The sequence below is a fragment of the Aspergillus mulundensis genome (assembly GCF_003369625.1).
Source record: "Aspergillus mulundensis strain DSM 5745 chromosome Unknown scaffold_1, whole genome shotgun sequence".
NCBI lineage: Eukaryota > Fungi > Ascomycota > Eurotiomycetes > Eurotiales > Aspergillaceae > Aspergillus > Aspergillus mulundensis.
Genome location: NW_020797889.1, coordinates 1,528,910 through 1,556,512, shown reverse-complemented (window position 1 = coordinate 1,556,512; position 27,603 = coordinate 1,528,910). Strand labels below are relative to the sequence as shown.

At 52.0% G+C, this 27,603-nt stretch overlaps 11 protein-coding genes across 11 annotated transcripts; 5 read left to right on the top strand and 6 right to left on the bottom strand.

The window, feature by feature from the left end:
* Window positions 1-4,087: 4,087 nt before the first annotated feature.
* On the top strand, window positions 4,088-5,131 carry brlA (C2H2 type transcription factor BrlA; the record flags this gene model as incomplete). The annotated part of the gene is made up of 1 exon (XM_026744040.1): window positions 4,088-5,131. One exon carries the CDS (start codon window positions 4,088-4,090, stop codon window positions 5,129-5,131), a length of 1,044 nt encoding a protein of 347 aa, XP_026607203.1.
* Window positions 5,132-8,898: 3,767 nt separating this feature from the next.
* DSM5745_02023 (uncharacterized protein) lies at window positions 8,899-9,420 on the top strand (the record flags this gene model as incomplete). Its single annotated transcript, XM_026744039.1, has 1 exon — window positions 8,899-9,420. The coding sequence occupies one exon, from the start codon at window positions 8,899-8,901 to the stop codon at window positions 9,418-9,420; it is 522 nt and encodes a 173-aa protein (XP_026607202.1).
* A 424-nt stretch (window positions 9,421-9,844) lies between these two features.
* Window positions 9,845-14,904, bottom strand: DSM5745_02022 (uncharacterized protein; the record flags this gene model as incomplete). The annotated part of the gene is made up of 5 exons (XM_026744038.1): window positions 9,845-12,836; window positions 13,214-13,329; window positions 13,388-14,588; window positions 14,638-14,797; window positions 14,835-14,904. The coding sequence occupies 5 exons, from the start codon at window positions 14,902-14,904 to the stop codon at window positions 9,845-9,847; spliced, it is 4,539 nt and encodes a 1,512-aa protein (XP_026607201.1).
* Window positions 14,905-15,762: 858 nt separating this feature from the next.
* On the bottom strand, window positions 15,763-16,257 carry DSM5745_02021 (GNAT family N-acetyltransferase; the record flags this gene model as incomplete). The annotated part of the gene is made up of 1 exon (XM_026744037.1): window positions 15,763-16,257. The coding sequence occupies one exon, from the start codon at window positions 16,255-16,257 to the stop codon at window positions 15,763-15,765; it is 495 nt and encodes a 164-aa protein (XP_026607200.1).
* Window positions 16,258-16,833: 576 nt separating this feature from the next.
* Window positions 16,834-17,831, top strand: DSM5745_02020 (T2 family ribonuclease; the record flags this gene model as incomplete). Its single annotated transcript, XM_026744036.1, has 4 exons — window positions 16,834-17,102; window positions 17,171-17,349; window positions 17,400-17,711; window positions 17,776-17,831. 4 exons carry the CDS (start codon window positions 16,834-16,836, stop codon window positions 17,829-17,831), a joined length of 816 nt encoding a protein of 271 aa, XP_026607199.1.
* A 558-nt stretch (window positions 17,832-18,389) lies between these two features.
* Window positions 18,390-19,534, bottom strand: swc5 (putative Swr1p complex component (Swc5); the record flags this gene model as incomplete). The annotated part of the gene is made up of 2 exons (XM_026744035.1): window positions 18,390-19,116; window positions 19,182-19,534. 2 exons carry the CDS (start codon window positions 19,532-19,534, stop codon window positions 18,390-18,392), a joined length of 1,080 nt encoding a protein of 359 aa, XP_026607198.1.
* An 800-nt stretch (window positions 19,535-20,334) lies between these two features.
* On the bottom strand, window positions 20,335-21,156 carry DSM5745_02018 (uncharacterized protein; the record flags this gene model as incomplete). Its single annotated transcript, XM_026744034.1, has 2 exons — window positions 20,335-20,757; window positions 20,824-21,156. 2 exons carry the CDS (start codon window positions 21,154-21,156, stop codon window positions 20,335-20,337), a joined length of 756 nt encoding a protein of 251 aa, XP_026607197.1.
* An 886-nt stretch (window positions 21,157-22,042) lies between these two features.
* Window positions 22,043-23,458, bottom strand: DSM5745_02017 (uncharacterized protein; the record flags this gene model as incomplete). The annotated part of the gene is made up of 3 exons (XM_026744033.1): window positions 22,043-22,351; window positions 22,408-23,264; window positions 23,317-23,458. 3 exons carry the CDS (start codon window positions 23,456-23,458, stop codon window positions 22,043-22,045), a joined length of 1,308 nt encoding a protein of 435 aa, XP_026607196.1.
* A 613-nt stretch (window positions 23,459-24,071) lies between these two features.
* Window positions 24,072-25,324, top strand: DSM5745_02016 (dihydroorotase; the record flags this gene model as incomplete). Its single annotated transcript, XM_026744032.1, has 4 exons — window positions 24,072-24,126; window positions 24,174-24,253; window positions 24,337-24,790; window positions 24,843-25,324. The coding sequence occupies 4 exons, from the start codon at window positions 24,072-24,074 to the stop codon at window positions 25,322-25,324; spliced, it is 1,071 nt and encodes a 356-aa protein (XP_026607195.1).
* A 42-nt stretch (window positions 25,325-25,366) lies between these two features.
* On the bottom strand, window positions 25,367-26,484 carry DSM5745_02015 (MIND complex subunit MTW1; the record flags this gene model as incomplete). The annotated part of the gene is made up of 3 exons (XM_026744031.1): window positions 25,367-25,981; window positions 26,039-26,365; window positions 26,431-26,484. The coding sequence occupies 3 exons, from the start codon at window positions 26,482-26,484 to the stop codon at window positions 25,367-25,369; spliced, it is 996 nt and encodes a 331-aa protein (XP_026607194.1).
* Window positions 26,485-27,120: 636 nt separating this feature from the next.
* On the top strand, window positions 27,121-27,598 carry DSM5745_02014 (DUF504 domain-containing protein; the record flags this gene model as incomplete). The annotated part of the gene is made up of 2 exons (XM_026744030.1): window positions 27,121-27,283; window positions 27,333-27,598. The coding sequence occupies 2 exons, from the start codon at window positions 27,121-27,123 to the stop codon at window positions 27,596-27,598; spliced, it is 429 nt and encodes a 142-aa protein (XP_026607193.1).
* Window positions 27,599-27,603: the final 5 nt, after the last annotated feature.

Below are 27,603 nucleotides of genomic sequence, written 5' to 3'. Positions count from 1 at the left end.
GAAGGGCAAGAAGCCGAGATGCAAGACCACCAGAGTGCTCGAATAAGCCGAGGTTGGATGGCACGGCAGACGTGTCCGTAAAAGGCCATGCGCGCCAGCACGAGTCAGGTTGCCGACCCAACTGGGATCATACCAAGCAATGATAGGCACAAACGGTGCGCACTGGCGCAGCGACACGCCTTTAAACTTCAATCGGGTCTGATCATAGGCGGTATCCGATCTCTCATCTTCGATAAGATATAAAGGTTCCGAGCTATACCTGAGCATCTCTGAGCAGCCGAGCCGCTGACGAAACCAGAAACCTGTTCGATTCAAATTCGATGAACCGATGACATGTCAGACGCTCAGGGTGAGGTCGATATGGGTCGCTGGTGAGCCAAGAGCCAGCTGGTTAAGCATATAGTCAGAGCAGCGGTTAGACAACGAGAGAAGCGATGAAAGCGGAATAAGGGATGGATCGATGAGCGTAGGTTACCGTTGTCTAGCCATGCTGCCATGCAGACGGTGAGAGGTGTTGGCGGAGACCGTTGAGGAGCGACGAGGGCGGTGTGGGCTCGAAGGATGTGACAGCGGGTCCACTTGTCGATCTGACGCGAGTGTTGTCTTCGCTCGTCGAGTCGTTGTTCTGAATCATGATCCATCCACATTCCAGAAGAAATGGACCAGACCCAGTCTCGCGTCAAAGCGCTCCGAACTGGGGCGGCAACAAAGAGGATCGCCAGCGTTACTCGGTAGCTCTAGCCTCCGGCTTCTGAGCCTCGACTGCTTGAGCCTTGAGCTGCCCAACTGGCAACAACACCCGACCGTGGATTCTTGATTGGCCACCCCTCGAACAACGCTAACAAATAAGCCCTGATGATGTGCAGCGGCACCCGCCAGCACACTATAATGATCCTGATTGCTCTGATTTCAGCCATGATCTCCGGCCAAGAGCCTCGGTCTGCTCTAGCCTTGTTTCGTCCATTCCAGACGGTGGGCACTGGGCAGCGTCGATCGCCGACGAAGGCTGCCGCAGAGTACTTTTGCCCTCTCGTCTGCAGGTTGGAAGTACGCCATACGCCGGGGAGGACTCGGGGATGGGGAGCGGCGAGAGCGACCTCGTCCGGTGACTGCAGTTTCCCGTTGTCGTACAATAAGCACCAGCCACTTGTAACCAAACCAGCGCCGGGGCCGCAAGAGTCGAGGGCGTGGGCAAGGGGCGGACGGGGACCCCAAGGAAATCTGAGAACTCTAAGTTCAAGCCTCGTCCTCGTACTACGTACTCAAGACCATTCTGATCATCGTCGCGTTTTAGTGTCCGATCGTTCCTCAGCCCTGTGGACCACGATTCTAAATGGAGTGCCGTCTTCGCATGCCAACAGAAGAAAACAATCGATGAAAGAAGGAATAATTCAGCGACTGGGTTCTGACTGGCCCGGCCGGGTCGACCGGTCAGAATCGTGATTCGCGGCCGGTACTAGAACCACCAGCTGTCCACAGTAGCTGTCAAAGTATCTACCTGGTCCTTTTGAGCCAAGTTAGCTGGACCGTCCTTTGACCTGTCCTGCAGTGGGAACCAGGTTCGCACAGACCGACCCAGCAAACGCCTTTCACCAACCGTGGAATGACAGGCAGTGGGAACCATGGCTGGAACCACCAGCTTTAGTTTGTTTACTACTCGCGAAATTGTTTGCGAGTAATCTCCTCAAGATCCCTCCGCTGCCCACGTCCTGGGACCGCCTCGACCGCTCCGTCCGAAAGTCTCAGAGAATAATCATGCAGCAGGTCTCGTGATTTACGTCTCCAGTAGGTGTGCGTCATCCAGCACCTGAAGGTCGCATTGAGTACCGGCGGGTTCAAGCCCTCTCTGCCTTATCGGTCGAATAGAATGACGATCCAGTACTTGGAGAGGAATGAGGCAAAACCCAGCGTCGCATAGCTCTGGAATCCACGTTCGGTGGGAGAAGTCTCGGTAGATGAGGGTCGCAGCACGCCTTCTCGCGCAGTACCAATAGCAGACCGATTGGTCGTGTTTTATGCATATTCGACCAAGGCACAGGAGGCAATATTGAATGGAACCAGCCGTATCCCACTCCGGCTTGGGTTGGTTTGCCATTGCGTCGTGCTGCTGGTATTTGCCATCACGTTCCGGCCACGCTGTCTAGATCATTTTGCTGTCTTTGAATTGATCTTCGATCGTGGTCTTCTCCTTTATCCAGGGACTAGTGCTAGCTAGGTTTCATCAAAGCAAAAAAACGCCCACCCCCACACTGTTCGTCAATCTTTGCCGATCACTGAGGGCCCTGCAGGTTGACAATCGTGGAGCAGGGTTGGTCAATCCGGGCGAAGATCCATCTCGACGACTGACAATAATCATTGTGATCCAGATTAGCTCCCCAGGATCGTCGTTGAAGTCTAACTGAATGGGTGCCATCGACAGGGTCTAGTTTCAGGCGAGTCTTCTGATACTAAGCAAGCACTCTCTGACGTTGAAGCATTTCTGCTGGGTCTCGGTCAGTATCGGGCTCTGTGTGAATGGCTCGGAAGTGTTCCAGCTCATGCATTCCTTAGGCGATAAAAATAAAAGCGTAGTGGTCGGGATATGAAGAAATGCAGGTCCGATATCAGCCATGGTGGGCGCCAGTAAGAGCGTGGAGGCCCACCGCACAAGGGCAGGGAAAAAGGAATATTGGCGATAAATTAACCAGGAGAATTAATAAAATCAAGGCTAAACAAAATAGCTTAAGATTGGAAAATAATAATCGCAGCCTCTCGCCCTCCAGGTTGGCAGACGTGAGGGATGCCAGTCGCTCTTCACCTTGTCCTGTTCTGTTCCCTCTACTGCTTTGGGCTTCAGTCGCTGCCTCTTCTCTGCTTCCACCATCGTTGAGTTCCTGGCTGGCTATATTATCCTTGATCTCCCGAGCCCCCCAAGGCTACAGCAGCAGCAGTCTGGACTTGCATCATCATCTAGATTAGCCTGAGACATCGGCCCATCCCCGTTGATTCTCCTACTTCCATCCCCTTGCTGGCCTTGCTCTGATCATCTCCCTCTGCAACTGAGACACCAGCCACTTTATCATCCTGTTAGCCGTCTGTCTCGTCCTCGAACGCCGCCGATCTACGTGCTGTTTGAGACCCGTGATCTGGATATCGCGTTTAAGGGCGGGTCTATTGAACCCCTCGACCTCGTTCCTCCTCCCCTCCGCAACCCTTCAGCACCTTTTTATCAGAGACATTCGCTTTCTCCCAGGGAACAGGAGCCCAGCCTCTAGTCCAGACCAGGACAGCTCTGGCGGTTACTCGAGGAACTCGATAGCCTACATTCCTGGCCTTGCTCGGGACCCCGAAAGGAACGCGAACGCGCCCCTCCTTCGGCCTTGACTCTCTAACTTTGGCTGGTACTTTTCCTTTGGGGAAGGGTAATGACGGCAAACTGTGAGTACGATCGTCCTGTTCCTGTCTTTGCCCGCCTCCATCTATTCTCGTTCCATTTGTTTATTTGATCTCGCCGGTCCTCCTCCATTCCCGCTGCCCAACCTTCCTTCTCTCTCTACACTCAACAACTCGCTCGCTCTTTCTCCTTGCAACCCACTTTGGCCTTCCTTCATTCTTTTGCTGTGCTTCTACGCAGGCCTTTAGTGCTGTTGAGACTTCCTCTCTTTCGGTCCTTCCCTGGTCTCGACTCCACCGGCTTAGGCCATCCCACTCTTTACTACTATACATTTACTGTCTCTCATTCCAATTGCGCCAAATCTTGCACAGACAAGAAGAGCACAGACTGAACGGCGCTTTGACAGGTGATCAAGCCACAGCGCCTCTCGAAAAGCATCGCAGCGCCCCGTCGCTCGAAGACATGCGACATCAGCACAAACCATCCGACCGTCTTACTGTTGAAGTTGATTGTTCGTCCCTGGGCTCTAACGAGTGCCCATCTATGACCTCAAGCTTTTCGCCGCTTGAATCTCCTACACCGACCCCGACGAGCATATATAGCCACGGTTCTTTGGAATCCCCTGGTTGGCACGGAGCAGGATCTCTTCCCACCCACACCTACGAACGCAACCCCAGTGCTGCTCCAATGCGCAGTGGCTTTCGCCTTGCAGGCATGGCTTCGACGGAGAGTCTGGGGCTCCAGTACGGCAGCGTGGACACGCACGAGCGAATGCCCATAACCGACTTTCTTTCAGGATATGACGAGAACATCGAACAACTGTGGATGCCTTCGGATGCACCCAAAACCTATGATCCTGTCGCTCAAGGGCTCGCTTACCATCAGGGCATGCACCATTACCCAACCATGGCGCGCAACGCCAACAGCAACTACCGCCACCAAGCTGCTTACCTACCAGAGTCTGCGACAAACCCATGCCTGTCGCGGCCAATATTCCACCAACACGAGCGCGTCCCTAGTTCACTGACTTCCTCGATGTCCATCAGCAGTATGATGCCGTGGATGCCGCTTGGGGACTCAATCGCGCCGCAAACCATTGCACCATCACAAGTTGGCCCAGTTACTCCGCCACCATCATACACAGACTTTTCGACGTCTCTTAGTGCATTCAAACAACACAGCCCCACCACCCCAATCCGGTCTTGTTCCCTCGGTACAGGGTCCGGTGCCAATACCCCAATGAGCCGGCTTTCAGGTGGACCCTGCGAATATATGGATGATTTCCAACCTTCGCCAGTTTACCGGGACGGGTTCCAGAGGCCCCACCGCGTGGCTTCAAGGAAGATGCTCCGACGACAGACATCCAAGCAGAACTTAATGCTGGAGAACCTCCCACAGGTCATCAAGCAGGTACAGTTCAAATGCAAAGAGCCTGGATGCAATGGTCGGTTCAAGAGGCAAGAGCACTTGAAGAGGCATATGAAGAGTCATTCGAAAGAGAAGCCCCATGTATGTTGGGTGCCCGGGTGCCACCGTGCGTTCTCACGGAGCGACAACCTCAACGCCCATTATACGAAGACCCATAGCAAACGCGGTGGTCGCAACCGATACGTCGCCACACTGGATGAGAACAGCCCCGACTACGATCCTGACTTCCGCGGGCAGCTGACGCCGGACGGGCGTCCCATCTACGGGTCGAAGCTGGACGACCCCGTCCCGGGCGCAGGCGACATGAGCCTCGACGGGTGGGAAGAGTGAAAAAGAAACAGAGAGGCTGATCTGCATGGAATCCAATATGATACCCGCGGGCTCGATGCTACGCCAAACTTTTCTTATGTCTCTGACTCAGGCAGTTCCGGCGCTCTACGGTGTTTCTTTTGCCCGCCTCGGTGTTCTTTCCACCTTTTCTTTTCCCTTTCTGTAGAACATTACTGGTTTCTGGATCGCCGATGGCCGTTTACAAATTCAAACAGAATTATTTTAATGCATCAACCGGACGGGTTTGACAACAACGGAGTGGGGAGTCGGACTTTGATTCTGTGCGGAGTACTGTACTGTACAATTGACAGAGTTTGTTTTTATTTTTGTTACATTTGACCTATCGAATTCTGTCGACCCCGGGAGCGGGATAATAATAGCTAGACATGTTCTACGCGTTAGTTATAGAACTAGGTAGACCCCAAGCCATCGCCGGGTGTTCCATGGCGTTTTCCTTGGTTCCCTGTTGCTGCTTGTGATGCGTCGCATTTGCCGAACCTAAGCCCTGACCCCGTCGATCAGCAGGAATAGGATCCCAGCACTTAATGAGAGTCGACTTCGAACCTTGGTCTGCTCAAGTACCATTCCGGTACTAATGCGAGATGTATCAGCTTAGTAGATTTGTTTATTTGTACGGTACATTCCTGACTCGAGAGTCGACTTAGGGTACGGTATGTTCGCCCTGAAGAAATGGATCGTGGTACCGATTTAGTATGTAGTATGTACTAGGCCAGTACAATGGCATTCTTGGTTCGCTCATCATGCGAACCTAGCATGCGAACCTAGCGTGGTGCTGGTGCCGATGCTGCGCAAGCCGGGCACAGGCCCCGGGTGGTGGTGGTGGTGGTGGCCCTGGGGCGTTCCCGCTTTCTGGAATCCGGGTTACCCTGGACTAGTCTGGTCTGAGCTGGATCTTGGGCTATGGCTGCAGCCTGCTTTGGTTGGCTTGGTATGGGGCTATGCCATCTTAGACGGTGTGGGTTAGCTTCTAGCCTCTTGAACAATGCTATTGAATGAAAGAACGAGTCTTACGCCCCATGATGTTATTGAGAAGGTCTGACTCGTAAGAAAGTAGTGCTTACTCCGTACGGCTTAGCTTCTATGGTTCTTTCGTGCGCCTGGGCTGGCTTTGGCAGTTACCTGGGTCTAAGTTTCCACCAGTTAGCAGGGAGTTAGGGTAGCACGGTATGTGCGTGGCTAGGGCCATCACACTTAGGGTAGCAGATTACTCTCTGCACGGACTGGTCATGGCATGTCACGTCTTTATCGCACCGGGTTGTGGGGGCCCGGGGTAGCAGCAGGGAAGTTTCGTTTGGGTTCTGGAGTGATGTATGTGATGTAACTCCATGGAGAAGAATTTGTTGATACCACCTCAGTGTACTCTGCGGCTCGACTCCCATGTTATTTAGCTCCGCGTGAGATCAGTGCGCTGTGATCGTACCGTAAATTAGCGAGCGATTGGTTCTTGGCTAGGACAAAGCAGTTTCTTAGGTCGTTGACTCTGAGGTTTTGTCTCCAGACAGACTTAGACTCCGCGTATGGTCATTAAGGTCGCAATAGGTTGAATTGCTCCAATCGAAGTCCAGTGAAGGTAGAATGCAACGGCCGACGCTAAAGTCGCTGTTCCTCGGCTTGGTCCCCGTCATTTAACTGCTTGCTGAAAGATAAGTCGCCCATCCGGGACGCATGAGCATGAGCGTCTCGCTGGGTACATTCACAGAGCCACTCTATAAAAGATGGGAAGAAAACCCTGGTGGCCAGAAAAGATACACCCTTGTATAAAGCCTGTAAGGTCCCATGTCTGCTGATTTCGCATGTAGTAGTCGTCCACCGAGTACTCGAAATGCTCGATCATTAACAGCGTGTAGCGGGAAGGCTGGAGAGTCAACGGCCGTAAATCTGTATCGAACGTGAAAGCGTCTTCAATGGTCTCTCGAGTATTAGACCGAGAGTAGGAAGAGGGCAATGGTGGACCTAGGCTTCGCGAATGGGACTTCCTCTGGAGTTCGCTCAGACTCACTCAGCCTTCAAGACGGTAATTGTATCGCTTAGACTTCGTACGTAGGTAACATTGTTCTCCGAGAGTGTATGTGAAGCGAGCTTGAGGAGTTGATCGGGTACTGACAATTGACGTCCTAGTACAGCAGATAGGGTGGTCGGTCTTGTCTTGACTCGTCGGGAGAATTGGGGATTGTCACTTACCGTGAGACCTTCTCGCCATCCCCACCGATGCACTATCTGTGAGCCATGAGCCATGCCAGGTATTCTTTTGTCAATGAGCGCTTTTTAGCCGTACTCGTGCTTGAGTTGTAAAATCGCAAAGCCTTCGGTTCTGTGGGGTATCGGCGTCGGTACTTCTGGGAACGAACCCAGGGCGTCGGGAACTGCCTTCGAGTTAAGGGACATGTCCAGAGTAAGTTGTATACTTGGAAAAGGTACGTTGACCATAGAGGTGGGAGGATGAGCGAGTAGAGGGAGGTATCATGAGACCGATGTGCTGGGAATCGCAGAGGACGGTATAAGAGCCGGCGGAGATGCGAGAGACGGGGCGAGCAAAGCGAAAGGGCTCTCAGAGGCGGGGGTTTGGGTGGTAAAAGCCGTTATGGGGTTCGTTCGTTCGTTTGCGCGGGGTGAGAGCACGGTCAGGTGTCTCGAGCGACCGATCTAGACTTGCGGTCGTATTTATTTATTAGGGCGTAGGTGAGGGAAACCATCAAAGCCTGTCGGAAGAGCAGAATTGTAAGCTGTAGGCTAACGGCCGAGCAATGGAAGAAGGAAAGTTTGGGAACAGTGGGAGCGGATGGTGGAAGGAGAATTGAGAAAAGGACCGGCGAACACAGCGTATGCCTGGACAGGACTTTCCATCTGCTGCAGGAACCCGGCGAACCTCACCAAGATCCTGCCTTTGGTATTGACTAGGTAGGTATAACTACATCTCGATGTCGTATCCCAAAATACAGCAGTGGACCTCGGCAGTTTTCCGTTCGTTGATTCCTGATGGTCAGTTCATGATTTTGAACATACGGAGTACAGCCCCCTCAATGTCTTCTATGACTCAGGGCTGTAAGTAGTAGTTTGTTTACATTGAGTTTAACTTCAGGAAATCGTTTCCCTTTGGCTCGGAATCGTTCCTTCCATCTTCGCCACGCCAAACCCCCAAACACGACAAACGAGCTAAACTCAATACCACGGTCGAGCCATGCACAAATCGGGATAATAATAGATGTGCATCGATATACTGTCCAGCTCTTCTGAGGTAGGGGCGTCTACACTGCGGTATAAGTCGACGCTGCAGGGGCACTGTAAGCGTGCCCGCGCACTAGTATGGTAGTAGCCCTAACTCCCCTATACGGGATCCCCCCGGCGTGGAGATCGAGTACACGAACATCCAGAACTCATCCTCATGACGCATCGTCCATCTCCCGTAATGAGAACCCTTCCTAGTCCGATCAACCATTGGAGCCGGGCTCTCCCTCCGTGCTTCCAGCCCAATCCAGCCTGTAAGCCTAGACTGCCGGCCGAACCCTGAGCCCTAGACCCCAACACCAGGGCTCCGGCCGTTCAAGACAGCAAGATGGCTGGATGGGAAGAGTTGAGCCTGGAAGTCTAAAGCATTAAACCGCAACTCTGTCGATGTCACAAGGTAGACGACCTTTCTTCTCTGCCCTCCTCTCCAGCTCTCATCCTTCACGCCGTATCATCATATCAAACCATCCATACCCATCATCAAGACCCTTCAAACCACCCAAGCCAACATCAGCACCACCATGTCCGCATTAACCATCGTCCTAACCACCCAATACCCAGTCCCCGTCCTGAAACAAGCCTACACCCTCCTCACCCCCCTCCTCACCACCCTCCTAGAAACCGACACCGAGCTCGCCCTGATCATCAGCCGCCTCCGTCCAAAGCCCACAAACAACGAGCACGCCCTCCTCTTCTACAAAAGCATCCTCTTCCGCCGCGAGCTCTTCGCCCTGTGGACAGCCCTCCACGACGAATACGACATGCCGCTTTCCGACATCTCCGGGATAAACAAGCTCTTCATCGACCGGGAACGCCAGCACACCGACTCCAGACTCAAGAATCTCGACTTAGATCTGGTGGATAGTTATGAGCATTGGCAGGATGTGAGGATGGGGAAGAGGGAGAGTGGTGAGGGTTTGGGACCGGAGGATATGGGTATTGATCTGACCATAGTCAAGCATGCTTTTTGTTTGTATGAGGGGGAGATGGAGGTGCAGATTGGGAATGTTCTTGCGGCGTATGCTTCTGCTTTTGCTATCTAGTAGGAACGGGGCTTGAGTTTTAATCTGGCTTTGCGTTGTCCTTTTTGTTGGTTTTTTGCTCTTCGTGGCATAAATTGCCCTAACTCCACACTTCTTGGCGGTTGTTTTGCTTTCTGGCATAAATTGCCTGACCTATTCTTAGTACTACTTTCCTATCATCTTGTTCTGTTTGTGCTATGTCTGGGGAGTTCCATGTATGGATAGTTCAGATAGCTGGGGTTTTTAGCCCAATGGAGTCTCAGTTTGCTGGGGCTTTGCATGGTTTTCCTCGGACATCCGCAAAGGATCTGAAATCTATTACATTTGGACAATAACATTGCTCTGTAGACTCGTAGTATAGATGCCTGATCAAGGCTAGTTTGCCGTCTGTAATTCACATTACCACTATGTGAGCCTCTCGTACGGACAGCTGATATATTATGTACTAGCTGCTCGACGATAAGTCGGCATTATCTCTCTCCTCAATAGCCGCACGTAGGCAGTCCAACGTGGCAATTGTATCTGGGTGCCCGGGATCCCATACCTTGAGGCTGATATTGAGGCAGGTTTCAAGCATGGAAATAGCATCGTCTGTCCGTCCAAGATGTTGCCAGCTCTGAGCAAGATTATGCATAGTACTCAGGGCCTCTGAGTACTGCAGCCCGTTCACTCTTTCGTAGATCTCTAATAACGGCACCTGTAGCTGTTCAGCTTCTTGCCAACGCCCCTGGTCTTGGTATATCCTAGCAAGAAGTCCCATGCTGTATGAAATATCAGGGTGGTCAGCTTCGAGCGTGCGTTTCCGCGCTTCGAATGCCTGCAATGCTAATCTTTCTGCTTGTTCCAGTTTCCCGAGCTTTCGGTAGACAGAGGCCAGGTTATGCGCGCTCCCCAAAGTGGTCCAATGCTCTCGGCCGCGCATCCGTCGGTCCAAGTGATATAGTTGAGTCCTTAGCTCTTCCGCCTCTTTCAGCTTTCCGCAGCCAGAATATGTTAATGCCAGGTTGTTCATGATAGACAGTGTATCAGAATGATCAGGTCCCAATTCTTGTTTGCGGATCTCCAAGACCTGCAGCTGCATTTCTTCCGCATCTGACCATCGCGCTAGCCTGCAATATTGGTGTGCTAGATCATTCATTGCCACCACCGTGGCCTCGAGATCATCATCCCCGTGTAGCTGTCGTTGACTGTCCAGGATTCTCTCAAACAACGGGAGCGCTTCAATGTTTCGTCCATCTACGCTCAAGCACTTGCCGACTCTCCGGACTAGACCCAGATGGTACTCTTCTTGAAAACCAACCTCTCTTATAAGTGCAAGAACGTGCGGCAGATACTCCCGCCAGGTTTTTCGGTTGGTCCAAGTATGATCCGGGAAGACCTGGTCACATCGTATTGCTGTTGTGGCTATTTGTCCGTCAAAGTGACCCTGCGTCCTAAGCCAGTTCCGAGTCGAGAGGTGAACGAGTCGATGAAGATTTAGGCTGCCAGCCTGTTCGCTAAGAAAGGAAAAGGCTTTCAAGAGGCCAATTGCATCGATGGTTCTTTTCTTAGATGCAGCCTCAGGGAGTAGGGACTTTGGGATGTTGCGATGATCTATGCAGGCCATGAATAGCAGATACTCAGCCGCTAGTTGGTTTAGTTGCTGAACTTGCTGAAATGAGATCAACCATGTTGTAGCCACAGGGTTCTGGATATCTTGGTATCTCCAGTCGTCCCCGAAATCTTCACTCAACAAATCAATCACTTCCGCTTCCTGGTCTTGCAAGAGCTCCATATAATCCGAGAGGTTGATACTGTTTTCATTAATATAGGCCGCCGCCTGGGATATGGCGAGAGGAAGAAAGGCAAGATTTTCGAGAAGTTGCAGTGCTATAGCTTGATTACTGTCGTTGAGCAGGTCTTTATCAACCAGTGACCTCTGCATCATGCGCATTGCTGCTTTCGGGTCTGGCTCGGCAACATGGATTACATTAGTAGACGCCAGTAGCACTGCGACCTTCCGGTTACGCGTAGTGAATAGGATATGGCCTTGTTCATGCTGGGGTAGATAGTCGGACAGTGGTGTTGATTCGGGCCTCGTGCCCCGAGACCACATACTCATATCGTCTGCATTGTCGAATATCAGAAGCCACTTTCCTGATCTTTGTTGACTCAGGTGAGCTTTCACTCTGCTTTTTGCCTCTCCAGTCTTTGTCTCCTGTATTCCAAGCATCTGCGCCATGCTCATGTATGCCTGTTCAACGCTCTCGTGGCTCGTACAGGGAATCCAGAAAATCGAATCGAAATCTCTTTCACGCATGCGATGAGCAATTTCGAGTGCTATCTGTGTCTTCCCCACTCCGCCGAGTCCGCAGACCGCAATTTTAGATGGTGATGTATTTATCATTCTTTCAATGCGGTTGATCTCCTCTTCTCGACCGACAAATCTCGAGTTCCTGTGAAAGGGAACCATCCAGTGGTGTGCAGTCCTCGGCGGCCTTGGCTCAGGGTTCTTGCCGTGTATAGGAATTAGTTCAAGAAAAGCTTTTGCGTACGCAGCAGCAGCGAGAGCTGCGTAGCCTTGCCAATCTTTGTTCTTATGGGAGTCGCAGTAGTCGCAGATTCCTCGGATCACCAAGCATGGGAGCTGGTCCATAAGTCCTGCAGCTTCCATCTCAAAGCAAAGGATATCCATCTCTCGGGCAAGAGCGTCCCGTCTAGCGGCATCTTTAATGACCTGGTTTCCGGAGGCAATCAAGCCGTAGTGAACATGGGGATCCTCGCTTTGTCGAGGCGGGCGTTGTATCAATTTGGTCTGATCGCATTGTGAGCAATCGGGGCTTCTTTCATGCGTGTATGTTGGCTCGAAAAGCCAGTCATTCGCTGGCCGTAAGAAATGCTCCTTCATTTCCTGATGACTCCGAAGAATATCCAACAGGATTTCCGTAATTGGCCGTTTCCCAATTACTTGGTCACTCCGCATCTGGGATATCGCCGTCAGCAAAAATTGAGGAGGTTTATTGAGAGACCCGGTGCGCTGAAACTGTCCATCACGAATGGTCTTGCCAAAGTCGTATTGAATGACGCCGCCAGATGTTTCGCTCGGCAGACTGACAACCACATCACCAAGGCGGATATCCACATCCTTCTGAGGCACTCCGCCCCCAATCCCGACCATCAGCCCGAATCGCAAACGGGGAAACGTCGGTAGCATGTGCGACAGCACTGTCGCGGCGGAGGTGGTTCCGTAGACACCAGAAGGCAGGCACGCGACTACTACGTTGTGGCCAGCTCGTTGACCGAGGGTGTAAGTATTATGATCGGTTGAAGGTTGAGGGAGGGCGTCGTGGGTCTCGTCTAGCATGACCTTCGCGGCTGCCATTTCCAGCGGCAACGCGCAGATCCAGGCGACGGTGTAGTCATTGTGGGAAAACTTCGCTTCATTGGCCATTGCTCGCCTTTAGAATACATAACAGCAAATGGTAGTTAGAGCGGAGCTGTGTCAATCTTGGGAAGTGGCGGGTTTGGAGTTGAGGCTGAGGATTGGGAGGGGTAGCAGTTCTGTTGGAGCATGGCTGATAGTTGCATGTTGGCTTGGCGCCAATGGGCTCAAGAGCACATGATTATGATGAATAGACAGATACAACGTGGCTGTGGGATTATTTCCATTGATATCGGTATGTTCAGAGGCCAACAATAACAAACCCCATCCTGTTCAAGACCAGTGGTATCTCCAACCATCCCACCACTCAATCCCGACCCACCAATTTGAAGATCTCAATGTGGTCGGCCAATTTCCATAAATGCCCTAGGAGCACGTATTCAAAGTACCAACTGGCATTTTGCCCTAAGTTTGGCACCATAAATGTAGAGCACAACGGGTACGGAGAACAGACACGCTGCAATAGATCCTAAGATTGTCAGGGCCCACTGAACTCCCAAGGTGGTGAACTGTGAGAGAGCAGTATTAGTCGCTAACAACAAACTCATTAGAGATATGTCAACATACCATGTAAGTTGCGAAAAGCGGAAAGCTAGACCCAGCCAACGAGCGGAGGATCGTGTGTGCCGCAAGAGCGGAGGCAGCCCTATTCCGCCTAACTTGGGCGACGTACTGAACAGACGGGAGAAACATAGTGATTAGACCGAAGCCTATGAGCACTCCAGACAGAGTAGGCCAGATCCAGTGGATATTGCTTCGGTACCCCGTCCAGCCTAGCCAGAGGAGCCCTGCCGCGAACGCTGCAGAGCCAGGTATCGCCATCAAAAGTAACCACTCGGGGACGAGCTCTCCGTTATTTGCTTGGAGCTTGCGGCCCAGCGAGCGTTGTCGGATGTACATCACAACCCCAGCGATGAATTGGCCGATGATGACTGCTATGAACGGGAGGCCGCCAACGCCGGGGTTCATGCCGTGGATTTGCTGGAAGATAATCGGGTATGTCGTGATGGAGAGATAGAGCAGACCGTACACGAAGGCGCCGAAGATGCAAACGCACAGGATGATGTGATCAAGCGCCAGGAGTTTGAGCGGTATGGTGAAGTAGTTTTGGAACATCGAGTTGATATTAAGCTCAATTTCTTCGTGCTCTGCATGAATGGACCAGTTCTTGGTTTCGTAGCGGAGTCGCTTCGCTTTGTTGACTAGTACAACGGGAGCGTAGGATTCGTCGAGGAAGAAGAGAACCGAGACGAATGACACTACACCAAGAATGCCCGCGATATAGTGTGTCCACCTCCAGCCAAGATGCTCGTCCATGACTATGAAGCCACCGATAGCTGGAGCCAAAAGAGGTCCCGAGAAGACGATGATACCAAAGCCAACCATGCTATTCATGAAGGCCTGGACACTTAACATGTCGCTGCATACAGCATTGGCCAGAATAAACGGAGAAGCACCGAAGAACCCAGTAAAAAAGCGGCAGATAAAGATTGATTGCAGGTCTTTTGAAACTGCCGTGGCGAAGGAGAAGACGGTGAAGCCAAACATGCCTAGGACGAAAGGCAACCGACGACCCTTAAGCTCGGAGAATGACGCCCAGATGAGAGGTCCGGTAACGAATCCGAGAACGCACAGTGCGACTCCAAGGTTTCCAACTGTCTTGGGGATTCCGTAGTTGCTGGATATAGTCGGGACGACGGGCGAAAAGATGCTGCTTGTCATCGACACAATCATGGTCGCGAAGCTCACGAGTATGAAGGTGTAGAATCTAACTCCGTCAGTGTGCGTTTCAAAACAGGAACAAGCGGGTAAGAGACTTCTTCTTGAAGGGCCAATTGTGCGGATTGAGGATATCAGCGTCATCGAATTGAACAAGAGAGTTTCCTTCGGTTTGACCCTGAGTAGTGCGGCTCGACAGCTCCATAGCGCCTGTCTCATCAATCAAGAGGCGGCCTTGGATGTCGAAGTTGTCTGGACCTGAAACTGTTAGTATTTTTGGAGCTATTCAAGTGACCAAGAGGCCATGACTTGCCGTTTCTAGCAAGCTGCTGAGGAGCGTCGGTTTCGTTTGCGTTGCTCTCCATGTTTCTGGTTAACGGCGTGATGGCAGAGATTTTCGTGGTCAGGACTCATGATGCCAAAGGGAAGAAAAAGAAGAGATTAGAAAGGGATAACACAGGTTAAAGTCGCCAAAGCACCCAATTTGGTTTGCCGAGAAGAAGATTTGTTGATGGACCACGTCCGGACTCTCTGTAGTGAATGATCATTAGCCACCCATGCACCCAACAGCCCTTCTGTCTCTTTCATTCTATGCTATGCTTATGTCCTAGCTTAACAGTCTGTTCAGAAAGAGTGCCATCAATGAGGTCTTGGTTATTTGCAACAAGAGTTTGTGATTCTGGATATTGGGTATAGATTGCCATTGCTGGTGGACAAGAGCACGTCACTCGCTCGAACAGGTCCAATCTCAGCCCCCGCGGGCCTTAGCCCCTCAGCCGGGCGACCAGATCATGAGTCTGCAGCTTGCCGTCAAAGCAGAAACCATGTCGGTCTCGAATACCTGGCAAGGTCTATGGTGCGATTGTTGACATGAGGTGGTGAACCCACTAGTACCATTTGAGACGGTCGACCTGATTACTAAGCGGCGCTGCTTTAAGGTCCACATCGCGACCTCGAGCAATTCCTCCCACATTTTCTCCTCGACTTCAAGGACAACCACAGTAGAATCGACCATCCTACCATACCAAAAAATAGGCGCTGCCATCGTTCCGCCTGATCATAGCTTGGTTATGTGCAAGCTCATACCCAGATATCATCTGTCTCTCGATTATGATGACACTTTTTCGGCCACGAGGCATCAAACTGCCATGGGTGCTCCGAAATCAAAAGTTCAAGCTCAACAGTCTGAGTCGAGAAGCAGATTCCCCTTTGTTGTTTACCATTCATCGAGTAAGATCGAGCGCGAGGAAAATGGTTTCGTCCATGGGAGTTTCGTAGTAGGGTGGTGTTTCGACAAAGCCCGCCCGGGAATACACACCGATTGCGCCTTGCATTCTCGAAGGGAGTGTATCCAGCCTCATCTCTTTGTATTTTATGTCCTTTGCGCGTTGTACGATCGCTGCCACCAGGGCCTTTCCGACGCCCATACCGCGTGCCTGGGGGGGAACGTATAATCGCTTCATTTCGCAAGTTTGACTCGGCTGGTCAAGAGGACGGAGAGCGACACATCCTAGTGGTTTATTGTCTGTGCTATAGGCGAGCAGAAGTTCTCCATGAGGGGCGCCGTACTTGCCGGGCAAAGAGCCCAATTCCGACTGAAAGCTTTGGAAGCTAAGGTCGATATTGAGCCATTCGACATAGGCTGTGAACAGGCTTTTTGCTGTAGCGATGTCCTCCGCTGTTTGCGCTGGGACAATGCGGAACTTGGTGTCTTCCATGACTAAAACGGCGCTCGAGTGATTGTTTCGAGACTGAGAGGAGATATCTAAGCCATCTCAGCGGGTTTCAACCGATATCGGTTCAACAGTGACTCAGAGTCGAGGCTTTCCGGGGTCTGCCTTCCCCGCATGAGCATTTGTTCCTGCTTCTTGCAGGTCGACTGATAGGATACCGCCGAAGGGCGATTATCATCTCGCAAAGTTAATTTGCCTGTCTATCAGTTCGTGTGACAGGCACAATTTCCTCTTGAGCGCGCGCCTGAGCTTGCTCTCCTATCATACCAAGCTCTCTAGCCGATGCAACCTTCTGATCTTCTGCACCCCCCGCTAGTGACGCCCCATTGGTCTTTGCTCTTTTTAGCGGCAGCCCGGGGTCTCCGATGGATCTGAAGACTGGCCGATCTTCTATCAAATCAGCAGCTTCTTATCAGCACATGGGCTCAATCTTTATTGTCCTTCCGTTCTTGGCTGCTCCTCCGGGTACTATATAACATGACCGGAACACCGAGCTCTTTCCCTTCTTTCTTCTCAAGCTCTGTCCCAATTCCATTCAAGTCCTAGGCATAGATACATACAATGGCCTTCAACATGAAGTCAACTTCCGCAGGCATGCTGGCCTTGTCTGCCATGCACCTCATCCCCAGCGTTCTCGCCGCAGAGTCCTCCTTCAACAAGCAATCCGGGGCCGAGGTCTGCTCCAGCGACACTCCCCTCAGCTGCTCGAGCTCTACCATTGAGCCATCCTGCTGCTTCAACAGCCCTGGGGGCTCATTCCTGCAAACCCAGTTCTGGGACTACGATCCGTCCACCGGTCCGACGGACTCCTGGACTATCCATGGTCTTTGGTACGCATGGTCCACCATACTGTACGCACTGAGCTTTGACAGGGCTGACACTTAGTGCCGCCGTACAGGCCAGACAACTGCGACGGCACGTACGAAGAATTCTGTGACTCCTCGCGCGAATACTCCAACATCACCGCCATCATCGAGGAATCCGGCAACACCGAGCTCCTCACGTACATGAACAAGTACTGGAAGGACTACAGCGGTGACGATGAGAGCTTCTGGGAGCATGAGTGGAACAAGCACGGTACATATCTCCCGCTTCATCATTGGTATACACATCCTAACTCCTGCCAGGAACATGCATAAACACCATCGAGCCATCCTGCTACACCGACTACAAATCCCAAGAGGAAGTCGTCGACTACCTCCAGAAAACGGTTGACCTGTTCAAAACGCTTGACACGTACCAGGCCCTCGCCGCAGCTGACATTACGCCTTCCGAGAGCGCAACATACACGCTCGACGAGATCCACTCGGCTCTCTCGGACATCCACGATGGCTTTGCTCCGTATGTTGCCTGTGATGGCGACAACCTCAATGAGGTTTGGTACTTCTACTATGTCCGCGGTAACCTGATTACCGGGGAGTTTGACCCTGCTGAGAAGCGTGAGTTTACCATTACCTGCTCCCTGTACTTTGTTGCTGGATCATGTGCTAAATCCCTGTCTAGTCACTCAGTCAAACTGCCCTGAGACGGGCATTAAGTACTTGCCTAAGTCAGGTTAAGGGACATCGCTCCTATTGCTCTATTTTGGGGCCTTGTGATGCGTGTCTTAGGGAGGAGTTGAGCATAGGCTATTAGGCATGCACGGGTCGGAGGCTTCTTGTAAAGATAAAATAAACCAAACCTAGCTAAGTGCGAGACCGGAGACGAAGTCGTCCTGGAACTGTACCCGTACAGCCGATGTGGTAGCCAGAATCACAGGCCTTCTCTGGTAACTGATTGCTCCTTTGTCAGAAGATTGGAGGGTCGAGCGTGCTTCTGGAATAATCTCCGCGACGAACGCGAATTAATGCTCATACAGCCAGAGTTGTCTCGCCGGTTGTAGTTAACCAACCAAGCAACTCTCTCAGCCGGTGGACGGATGTTCACATGAGCGAAGCCGCGTATCTTTGGGTGTTCGGAATATCGACCGAGGCCTATAAAGCTATGAGGTGTATCCCGTGATAGACTGATGCCGACGCGCAAAGCCTCATAGTGTAATGGTGCAGCTTCGAGCATGTCGTTGTGATGTTTGCAGCGGCCCGCATGTGTAAGATTGTAGAGAACAACCAGGTACCGGCTTACATCCCCTTCAACCTGACATTTCTCCTCTCCTCTTCCTTCTTCGCATCGACGCGATCCAAGAAATCCATACGACCAAGGAAGCCCTCCTTGGCCTTACTATGGACGCGAAGTTCATCGCTAATCCCAGCACGATCCACATAAGCAGCCCAGTCCATCCGCGACTTCTCGACAGTATTGATCTTCGGCCCGCGGGCGTTCTCCTCCTGGCCAGGACCAGCTTCTGTAAGAGGCTGTTTCTCCCAGCTCTTCTTGATCGCGCCGGACGGGTTCGGATCGAAGCGGGAGATCTTGCGGAGTGGGCGTCGGAGACGAACGATTTGCGTCGTGGTTGCGGTTCCAGTGCCGCCCGCGATATCGTCTTCAGTCGCTGTTACGACTTCGCCGTCGCCGTTGCCGGATAGGAAGAGTTTTGCCTCGGCGGAGTCGCGGGGGACGATCTTCTCCTCGGTGATCATTTCGCCGGCGAACTTGTAGGTGCGTTTGATCTTAACCATTTCTTCCGGGTACTGGGGTTGGGACCGTTTTTCTGGAGCCGGCGCTTTGCCTGTTGCGTTCTCTTGGTCGCGCATTTCGACATCGGCCGCTGGGGTCGCTTCTTGCGTCTTCGTTTCTGGTGTCGGTGTTGCTGCTAGATGCGAGTCCGGCGCGTTCATCTGAGCCCATAATGCGTCGACATCGATTGTAGCACCGTCGATCTTCGCGAGCGGTTTGCGCTCTTCCTGCCTGGAATACCCTGGTGTCAGCCCGCTGTCCTAGTATGGCCAAGAGAACATCAATCAGAGACGTACATATGCATCCTCATCGCTCTTGTCTTCACGAATCCCCCGGGTCCCCCCTCATCATCGAAATCCACATCGTCCTCATTGTCGGATCCCTTCTTCCCGCGCTTCTGCTTCTGCTTCTTGTCCTTTGCCTTGCGGATCATCGCCTCGTCACCGGAGTCCAGCTCCGCGTCATCATGCGCCGCGTCCCCGATTTTGCCGGTTGTCTTCCTCTTTTTCGCCGCTGGCTCGGCTGATGTCTCCTCGTCGGAGGACGAAAGCTCCGCATCGTCGTCGTCGCCGGCTTGGTCGAGGGTGAAGTCCTCGTCGTCGGCGGAGTCGTATTGCTCGTCGTCAAGTTCAACGTCAGCGTCTGCCATTATTGTCGATGGATCGGGAGGCATGGTTTCTCTTGTGGGTGGTTGTCTTCAGTCTATTGAAGCTTTGAAAGACGACGGGCTATCTCCGGTTGCTGGATAATTCTGCCGGGCGGTACCTACGGTACAGTTTCTATCAGCGCCAAGGCTTTGCTGCCTTGTAATTCGGGCAGAACTCTCAGGTTCTCCGTCACCTCAAGGCTCGAGTCCAGACTCAGTCCGTGCAGCGAAGGGCCTAAGCGAACTCGTTGGGAACGATGAAGTGTTAATCGAAGACACGGCGACTGCTTACAAAATGAAATGGTGGCGCTACGAGACGCTTCTCCTTGTCTACAAATCGAGATAGGAGGAGCTACCGCGGACAGCTGCTTACTGATGCAGGATGGATAGGTACCTACTAACCTACGTTGACTGTGCTGTGCTCATCTCAGCTTCGCCTGTGGAGGTATAGGCTATTATGTTGCAGCAGCGCGATGAGGTGTTAGCTCGTTGCTAAGGATTCCGGTCCCTCACAGACTCGTGAGATGCTACCATTTTTTAGCTATGCCATGGAGCAAGCGCAAGATTGAGAAACAGTTCCAGCCCAAGGACGTTAGCATTGCGTGAATTGTCGACTTATCAAACATACATTACCACGGTCCACTCGAACACCAAACCCTATTGCAAACAAGTTTTATACACACATGTCTGAGCAGGAACCCTCCTTATCAACCCTAACGCCATGTCGATCACCAGGACCAACCTGAGCCTACCTCTTACGCCTGGACTACAAGCGCGCGTCAGCAGTTAGTCGCGATCATCCATCACCTCTTAAACCCAAACGACGTCTCAACCTTCTCAAGCTGATACTGCTCCTGTCCACGCCGCTTCGCAACGCTCAGCTCAAGCCACGTCCCCACACCCGCCGCAATACCCAGAATGACTTCAACCCCAATAAGTATACCAAGCAGGATGAAGCCGGCGCGGGTAGCGGCGCAGTCACGAGCAAAGTGCACCGGCGCCGGGGAGGCCGTTTCGTTGGCGGCGTCGGAGAAGCCAAGCGGAAGGTCATGGGCCGCCTTCCACTTGCAGGTCCAGGAGTGCAGGGTCTCGACCGAGCTGAAGTTTGTGGGGTATGAGGAGCCGGGCAGGTAGATTGCGAAGACCAGAGAGACGAGGGTGGCGATGAAGCCTGCAGTCGAGACTCCGACGGCGGCGAGGTTTGCGCGGCGGATGTGCGAGTGTGGCTGTTGTCAGTCAGTCAGTTAGGTACAACTATCTAGGTGTCTATGAGGTACTGAGGATTGACGAACCGATGGTAAGAGAGCCACGACAATGAAAAGCAGGCTCAGAAATGCAACAACGCAGCCGCAAGCCAGGATTGCGATGGTCGGCCGGATGTCGAGGTTCAGCGGCCAGAGGTATAGACCGATGTTCTCGAAGGAAGATGTGTCGCGGTAGTGGCGGTAGGGCACGGCCTCGCAGGCAATGATTGCAATGGAGATACCCAGGGCAAGGGAAGAAACGCCGAGTCGGATCCAGTGGAGGAGACGAACTCGCTTGAGGAAACTCGACTCTTCCTCGTTCGATGCGCAGGATGCATGGTAAGATCCGTGGTAGGATTCTGCGAGCGATGCGGAAGCCATTTTTGCGAGAAGGTAATAAGCTCAAGGGTATAAGTTGGTATGAAGAGTAGTCCGGTCAACGGCTCAAAGAGGGTATATAGATAAAGAGTCTTTCCAGAAGACAAGAAGATAAAGAACGAAAGGAGGGGAGAGCTAGAGAAAGAATGGCTTCTGCTGCACGACCACAAGAGCTGGAAGAGAAACAATGTCATTAAGTATCCTCGTCCTCCCTCAGTATGGAGGGCATCCCATCCCTCCACTGGTTTCCGAAAGATGAATCTTCACCCTGAGCGAACAGGTATCTCGTGCAGAAGACCATACAGAGGAGCTCTGTAGCCGCCTCCATCCACATCGACTTCAAAAAAGCTATACTCATTGGCTAATGAACAATCCCTTCTGCAAAGAATTAATAGTCAGGGGAACCCAATCTGTCAGGGCTGACTGCACTCTGCAGGCCTGGTTTCTAAATCTGTACCCCGGGCGCTTAGATCTGGATGGATGCATTGATGCCAACGAATAAGGAGCTGAAGCCCGGAGAAAGTCTTCTTGGCTGCAGTAGGGCGGGTTGCACGGATCATCTCTTCATGCTTATTCCTGGGGAGTGGATTAAGTTGAACTTGGCTAATGAGGTGCCTCTAGAGGGTCGGCGGCTACAGGGCTGAGGATATTGGTTGGGCTCACGTTGCTCAGCAGAACTGCGGAAGCGAGGTTTTAGCCATCAGACTGTTTCGACTCATCGTAGTGGCCGTTATAGGGCTTCAATATGTAAGTAAAACTATATATTAAAGCGTGCGAGGAGTTTCATCATTCTCCGTCTCCATACCTCCAGGGTCTAACCGCTTCCTTCTCCCACACCTGTAACCCCAGGTCTAGGCTCACACCCTGCTAAGGGTCTTACGCGCTCTCGTCAGAATTTCGCTTTCACGTCCTTCTCGCTAAACCTCCTCGTCTTTCTCCTGAGCATCTCCGCCCTTTCATCCATACTCATCCCGGTTTGATCGCCCATCGGCACCAGGCACTTCGCCAGGTATCCATAGTCCTTGCGGATTAGCCTTACGGTGATCATGATATAGTCGATGTTTCGGAACACGAGCGCATGCTCTGCGGCATAGCGCTCTTTCTGCTGCAAGAGTGAAACGGGGTGCTCGCGCCAGTGGCGGAGGGGGTTGAGATGGTGAGACGTGTGGTAGCCATCGTTGTAGCAGAATCGGTTGCTCTGTATATGTTAGTTGGCTTATCTGTGTAATTAGGGTTGGGGGTAGTGTGGCGTACAGGTACATCGATCAGAGTGATACTCGATCTAAAGTCCGAATTGGGGTCGACCTCGTCGACAAAGGCGTGCTGTCCCCAATTGCCCACCATCAATCCTACGCGCAGCTGCAAGAGCGGTAGGACGAAAACACACAGTGTGGCGCGCCAATTGACATACTTCCAAAGCAAAACCAGGACAACATAGTTCCCGATCTCCCAGAACGCAGCCCTAGCCGCCATACCCGTCTTGCCCTTTCGCAAGAAATAGAGCGGCAGTTCTGCCCAAATGAAGAAGAAGAACCGCCCAACATAGCACAGAAAATCGACGAGCTCATCACGCTGGTACCTTATCGTCGAAGACAGGTCATCCGGTCCGTTTCCCTCAACATGGTGGTGCTTAACATGGTGATAATAGTATGAGTTCCAGGTATGCCCCATCAGCGGGTTTGTGATATAGGGGAACAACCCGTCAAACCACCAGAGACTCTTTTTCAGAATCCCGCCCATGTGGATGTGCTGATGCATCATGAGAGTATATGTTCCTACATAGTAGGACTGCATGATCCAGTGCAGGATGCCGTGGATCCAGGTGAAGTTCCCAGGCTGAAACAGGTAGAGGGCGCTGGGGACTGAGGTGGTGAAATAGAGGATGAGATGGGTGAGCATGACCACATCTGTCTCAACACGGACGATTTGTCGCCCGAAGGCAATGTAGGCCTGTAAGAGCTTGTTTAGCACGCTCGGCAGCTTCGCGAGGTCTTTCATGTCCCATGTCACGAAGACAGTAGGCTCAAATTCCGCTGCCTGGGCGTTGTTCAGAGCTTTCAGCTTCTGGATTGTGTCTTCAGGCTCAGCCTGAAATGACCCATTTTGTGTAGCTATCAAGCTTGTCAGTATAGATACACCCTGTCAGTACGAAGTGCGGTATACATTTCCCTCTGTTCCGTGCACCCGCGGAATCCTTTCCTTTTTTCTCGTGCTGACGATCAGCGCTGGCATCATGCAATAAATCCTTCAGGACGAGCAAATCGGGCTCCGTTAGATTTGGATCTATGAATGTCGACGGGTCCATTATGCAGAATGGACCTCCTTGCTTTTCAAAGTAGTGGGTTGTCAGAACTTGGAAAAGAGCTGTCAAAGTTTAGGGGAAGCTGCCTACGGCCCACGGGAATCGGCCCATCCGTCAGGGGCCAGACTCCTTAGTCTCGCGGCCACTAAGGATGAGCCTCAACGGTTTCTACTATAGGGACATGGTATGTGCTATAGTATCTAGAATACTTTATGCCTCTATTCAATACATGCATATATCTCGTGTGACTAGGCCAATTAGAAGCTGGACCAAGACGTGCCCTTGCTTTTCTCTGTGCAACGATGGCTTAGTAAGACTTTGAAGCCCTTCATGTTATGTCTAAGAAGGAAACGAAGACAGAACCAGGTGGTGATTCTGCACAGGCGACCAAAGACCTAGTATTCACCGTGATTGATTGTACTCACATTTATAAAGCTTGTCATAGTCCAGACTACAGAAATGATGGTCGATTGACTTCAATTGCCATGCGCATGATATCGGCCAATCAGAGCCGATCTACGGATCTTACCCCACGATGAAAAAATTGGCGGGGTGAACAGAAGCTTGAGATCAGATCCGCAATCAACTTCAATCCTTGATTCGATCATATATCATAATGCCTCTCTCAAAGCTGCAGGGTGTCAAGCTCCCCGCCTCGGCCGACTTCCACGGTGCGTATAATCCATTGACTTAACGGCGGTGCTGACTGACGGCCAAGTCCACCTCCGCGATGGCGATATGATGGAGCTGGTCACCCCCACCATCAGACAAGGTGGTGTCAACACTGTTTTCGTCATGGTAAGGAGCTGACTGGGGAGAAAGATGAGATGAATATGCCAATTGCATTGATTAAGAGCGCCAAATAACGTATGCTATGCTAGCCGAATCTTGTTCCGCCTGTCACCACAGTCGACCGCGCGCTCGAGTACAAGCAGCGTCTGCAGGCAATTGAGCCAAACGTAAACTTCCTCATGTCTCTGTACCTGCACGAGTCTATTACGCCGGAAACCATCATCGATGCCAAGAAGCGCGGCATCACGGGTGTTAAGAGTTACCCGGCTGGTGTGACGACCAACTCTTCTGCTGGTGTGGTCGACTACGAGCAGTTCTATCCCGTCTTTGCTGAGATGGAGCGCCAGGGTATGATCCTGAACTTGCACGGAGAGGTTCCCTCTCAGGGCGATGTGACAGTCCTCTCTGCGGAGGAGCGCTTCCTGCCCACCCTCCTGCAACTGCATGAGAAGTTCCCCAAGCTCCGGATCATCCTGGAGCACTGTACCACTGCCGCGGCTGTGGAAGCTGTCAAGAAGTGCGGGCCGACCGTCGCGGGAACCAGTAAATTGTGCCTTCCATGTATCGCATTGGATATTGTCTGACCATGCCGTAGTTACCGCTCACCACCTGTCGATTATCATTGACTCCTGGGCCGGAGACCCTTTTTGCTTCTGCAAGCCTGTCGCCAAGACTCCTGCTGACCGAGACGCTCTTCTGCGGGCTGCCGCATCCGGCAACTCCAAGTTCTTCTTCGGCTCGGATAGTGCACCGCACCCCGCAGCATCCAAGAGAGGTGGAGAGAAAATCGCTGCAGGTGTCTTCACTCAGCCGTATACGACCCAGCTGGTGGTTGACGCCTTCGAGCAGGCCTGTCAAAACGGCGTCCTGAAAGAGGACGATATCACCCCTGAGATCATCGAGGGGTTCATGAGCAAATTCGGCCGCGCCTTCTACGGCCTTGAGGCTGAGCAAAAGGAGTTCATCACTCTTGAAAAGAAAGATGAGAAGGTCGTAAACATCCTCAAGTCGGATAAGGTGGACGTAGTCCCTTTCAGAAGGGATCAGGAGACATGGAGCGTGACCTGGTCTTCATAAAACACTCTCAGCTGAACGCCATAGACCGCAAATGTATACCGTCTAGTCCTCCTTTTTGTCCACCTGTGTAAGCATTCCAGTAACGGCCTCAAGTGCCTGTGCTTCGGAAATATTCATCCTACGACCGCCAAGGGTAGGATTTCCGTCGTTGCCAGCTGGCAGTTGGCCCGAGCGCTCAAGATGCAGTCGGATCCTGCTTTCGATATAATCTCCTCTTTCATCGGGTTTGAGTTCCTTGCCATCTGCAAGGCCTGATTTCGGCAGCGCGGCCAGCTTAGGACGAAGTTCTTTCAGCATCATTTGCAAAGCAGGGAGTTGCGATAAGATGAATGTAGTCTTGGTCGTCAATGGTGTATGTTGCGTGTTCGATCCAGTAGCGACGCCAACGCGTGATTGCTGAGCAGCAGGGCTAGCGGTCAAGAACGACAAGTCCAGATCTTTCTTCCCGGCAGCAGTAGGTTCGTTTTCTTTCATGTCAGTTGCATCGGAGGCTTGCGTTGCCGATAGAATAGCTTTAAGCTGCGCGATCATTACTTCGTTCCTCGCGCTCTCCTGCTTCAGTGCCCGGTTCAGTTTCTTCGTTTCTTGTAGCTTCTGGCGTATAGCAAGGATTGTTTCAACAGTCGGCGCGTCGGGGGAAGGATTCAGCAAGATGTTCTGCAGAGAATAACAGTTAGTCTACAGCAGGTCTAGTTTGGGAACAGGCGTGCGAACTTCGTAATGTTTGAGCCTGATCCACCCCATCAAGTCATCTGGCACTCTGAAGATATTGCGCAGCACGAAAATTTCGAACTTATCGAACGCCTTATCAACCGTCGCCTCGAGCAGAGTCTCCAATTGGTGCAATCCATTTTCAATCTCCAGTTGCGCCTCCGGGTAAACAACGTTGCCGTCTTCGTCGGTGTCGGGGATGGTCGAGCCGTTGTTGGCTTGCCCAAATCCCAGTCGCTCCGGGGGAATGGAAAGGAGGCCGGTCTCTAGACTAGATATAGCTTGGTATATCAGGTTATTAATTGAGTTGATAATGTCATCTATAAGCGACTATAGCTGCGTTAGCGATGTCGCGACCCCCGAGCTAACCACCGGCTCAACGCGAACGGACTAACCAAGGGGGTGTAGCTAAAATGCTCAGTGAGCAGGGAAGTAGTAAGGTCGTCCATAGTATCAGCAAGGCATCAATTGATTCATCACCTGGCCGGTTGTTGAGTCCGTGTACGTAGTTCTTGTCTGGGGCGCGTCGCGTGGGGATAAAGTTTGTCGCGCGAGGGGAAAGCAATGCCAAGACCGCGACATGGCCAAGCCCACTGCAGCCCGACTTCTTTCTACCATCTATTCTCTCCAACTTGCTCAAATCTCCAGATGTAGAATTAATTATCCGCGCGCTCATCTCCAACTACTGGCCTATACTGGCATGAATAGCAGTGGAAAGCAGATTGCCAATGAGGACCTCTTACCTGTTCGCAGGGCCCATCCCTTCGTGACTCACTGAGCCCTCAGGTTTGAGTCAACATAGGGCTGTGCTCAACTAATACCAATCAGCATCTGAGATGAAACCAGAGCAGCTTCACTTGGGAGAAAGGTCTTTCTATCACACCACGATTGACTCAGCGTGGATACACCTCACCTCAAGCATGACTGACTCTGCCAAATCCAGACCACCAGGTTCGCGGGACTATGGATGATGTACTGAAAGCGGAGACATATATTTTCCTACAGTGCTCAGCAGCTGCTTCTACATTCAAAACTGACCTACTCATTCTCTGCAAATCATCGATAAGCTAAATGTACCTTTGATCATGGCGGACGACAAACATGCACCTAAAGGCGAATCGGCTCCAGCCTTGGAGAAGGAAGACAGCCCGAAAAGAAGCCCGTCTCCAGATGACGATGCTGGGATACCGACATCTTCTACGTCGAAAGCCCCGCAGACGGCAGAGAACAGGCTCAGGCCAGCCGCCGGTACTTAGCATCATCCCAGTCTTCAGTGTCTGTCCTAACTTTGTGGTAGATATACTCAATCGTCTCATATGGGACGAGAACTACGATAGCACGGAATTTGTTATAGGCTATGAGGATCGGTTTGAAGGGCGCTTGGAGGCGAGTCTCAACTCATGGAAGAGAGAGTCAACGGACGAGGAATTCATCCCGCAGCATCGCATCCTATACATCAAGCGAAAGTCGGATTCTGAGGTTGTATGGGACAGGCGACGAAGGATAGATAAAATCTTTATGAGTGGGAATTCGGCCTTTGACTATCTGGCTTTCCTCGCTTGATCTAT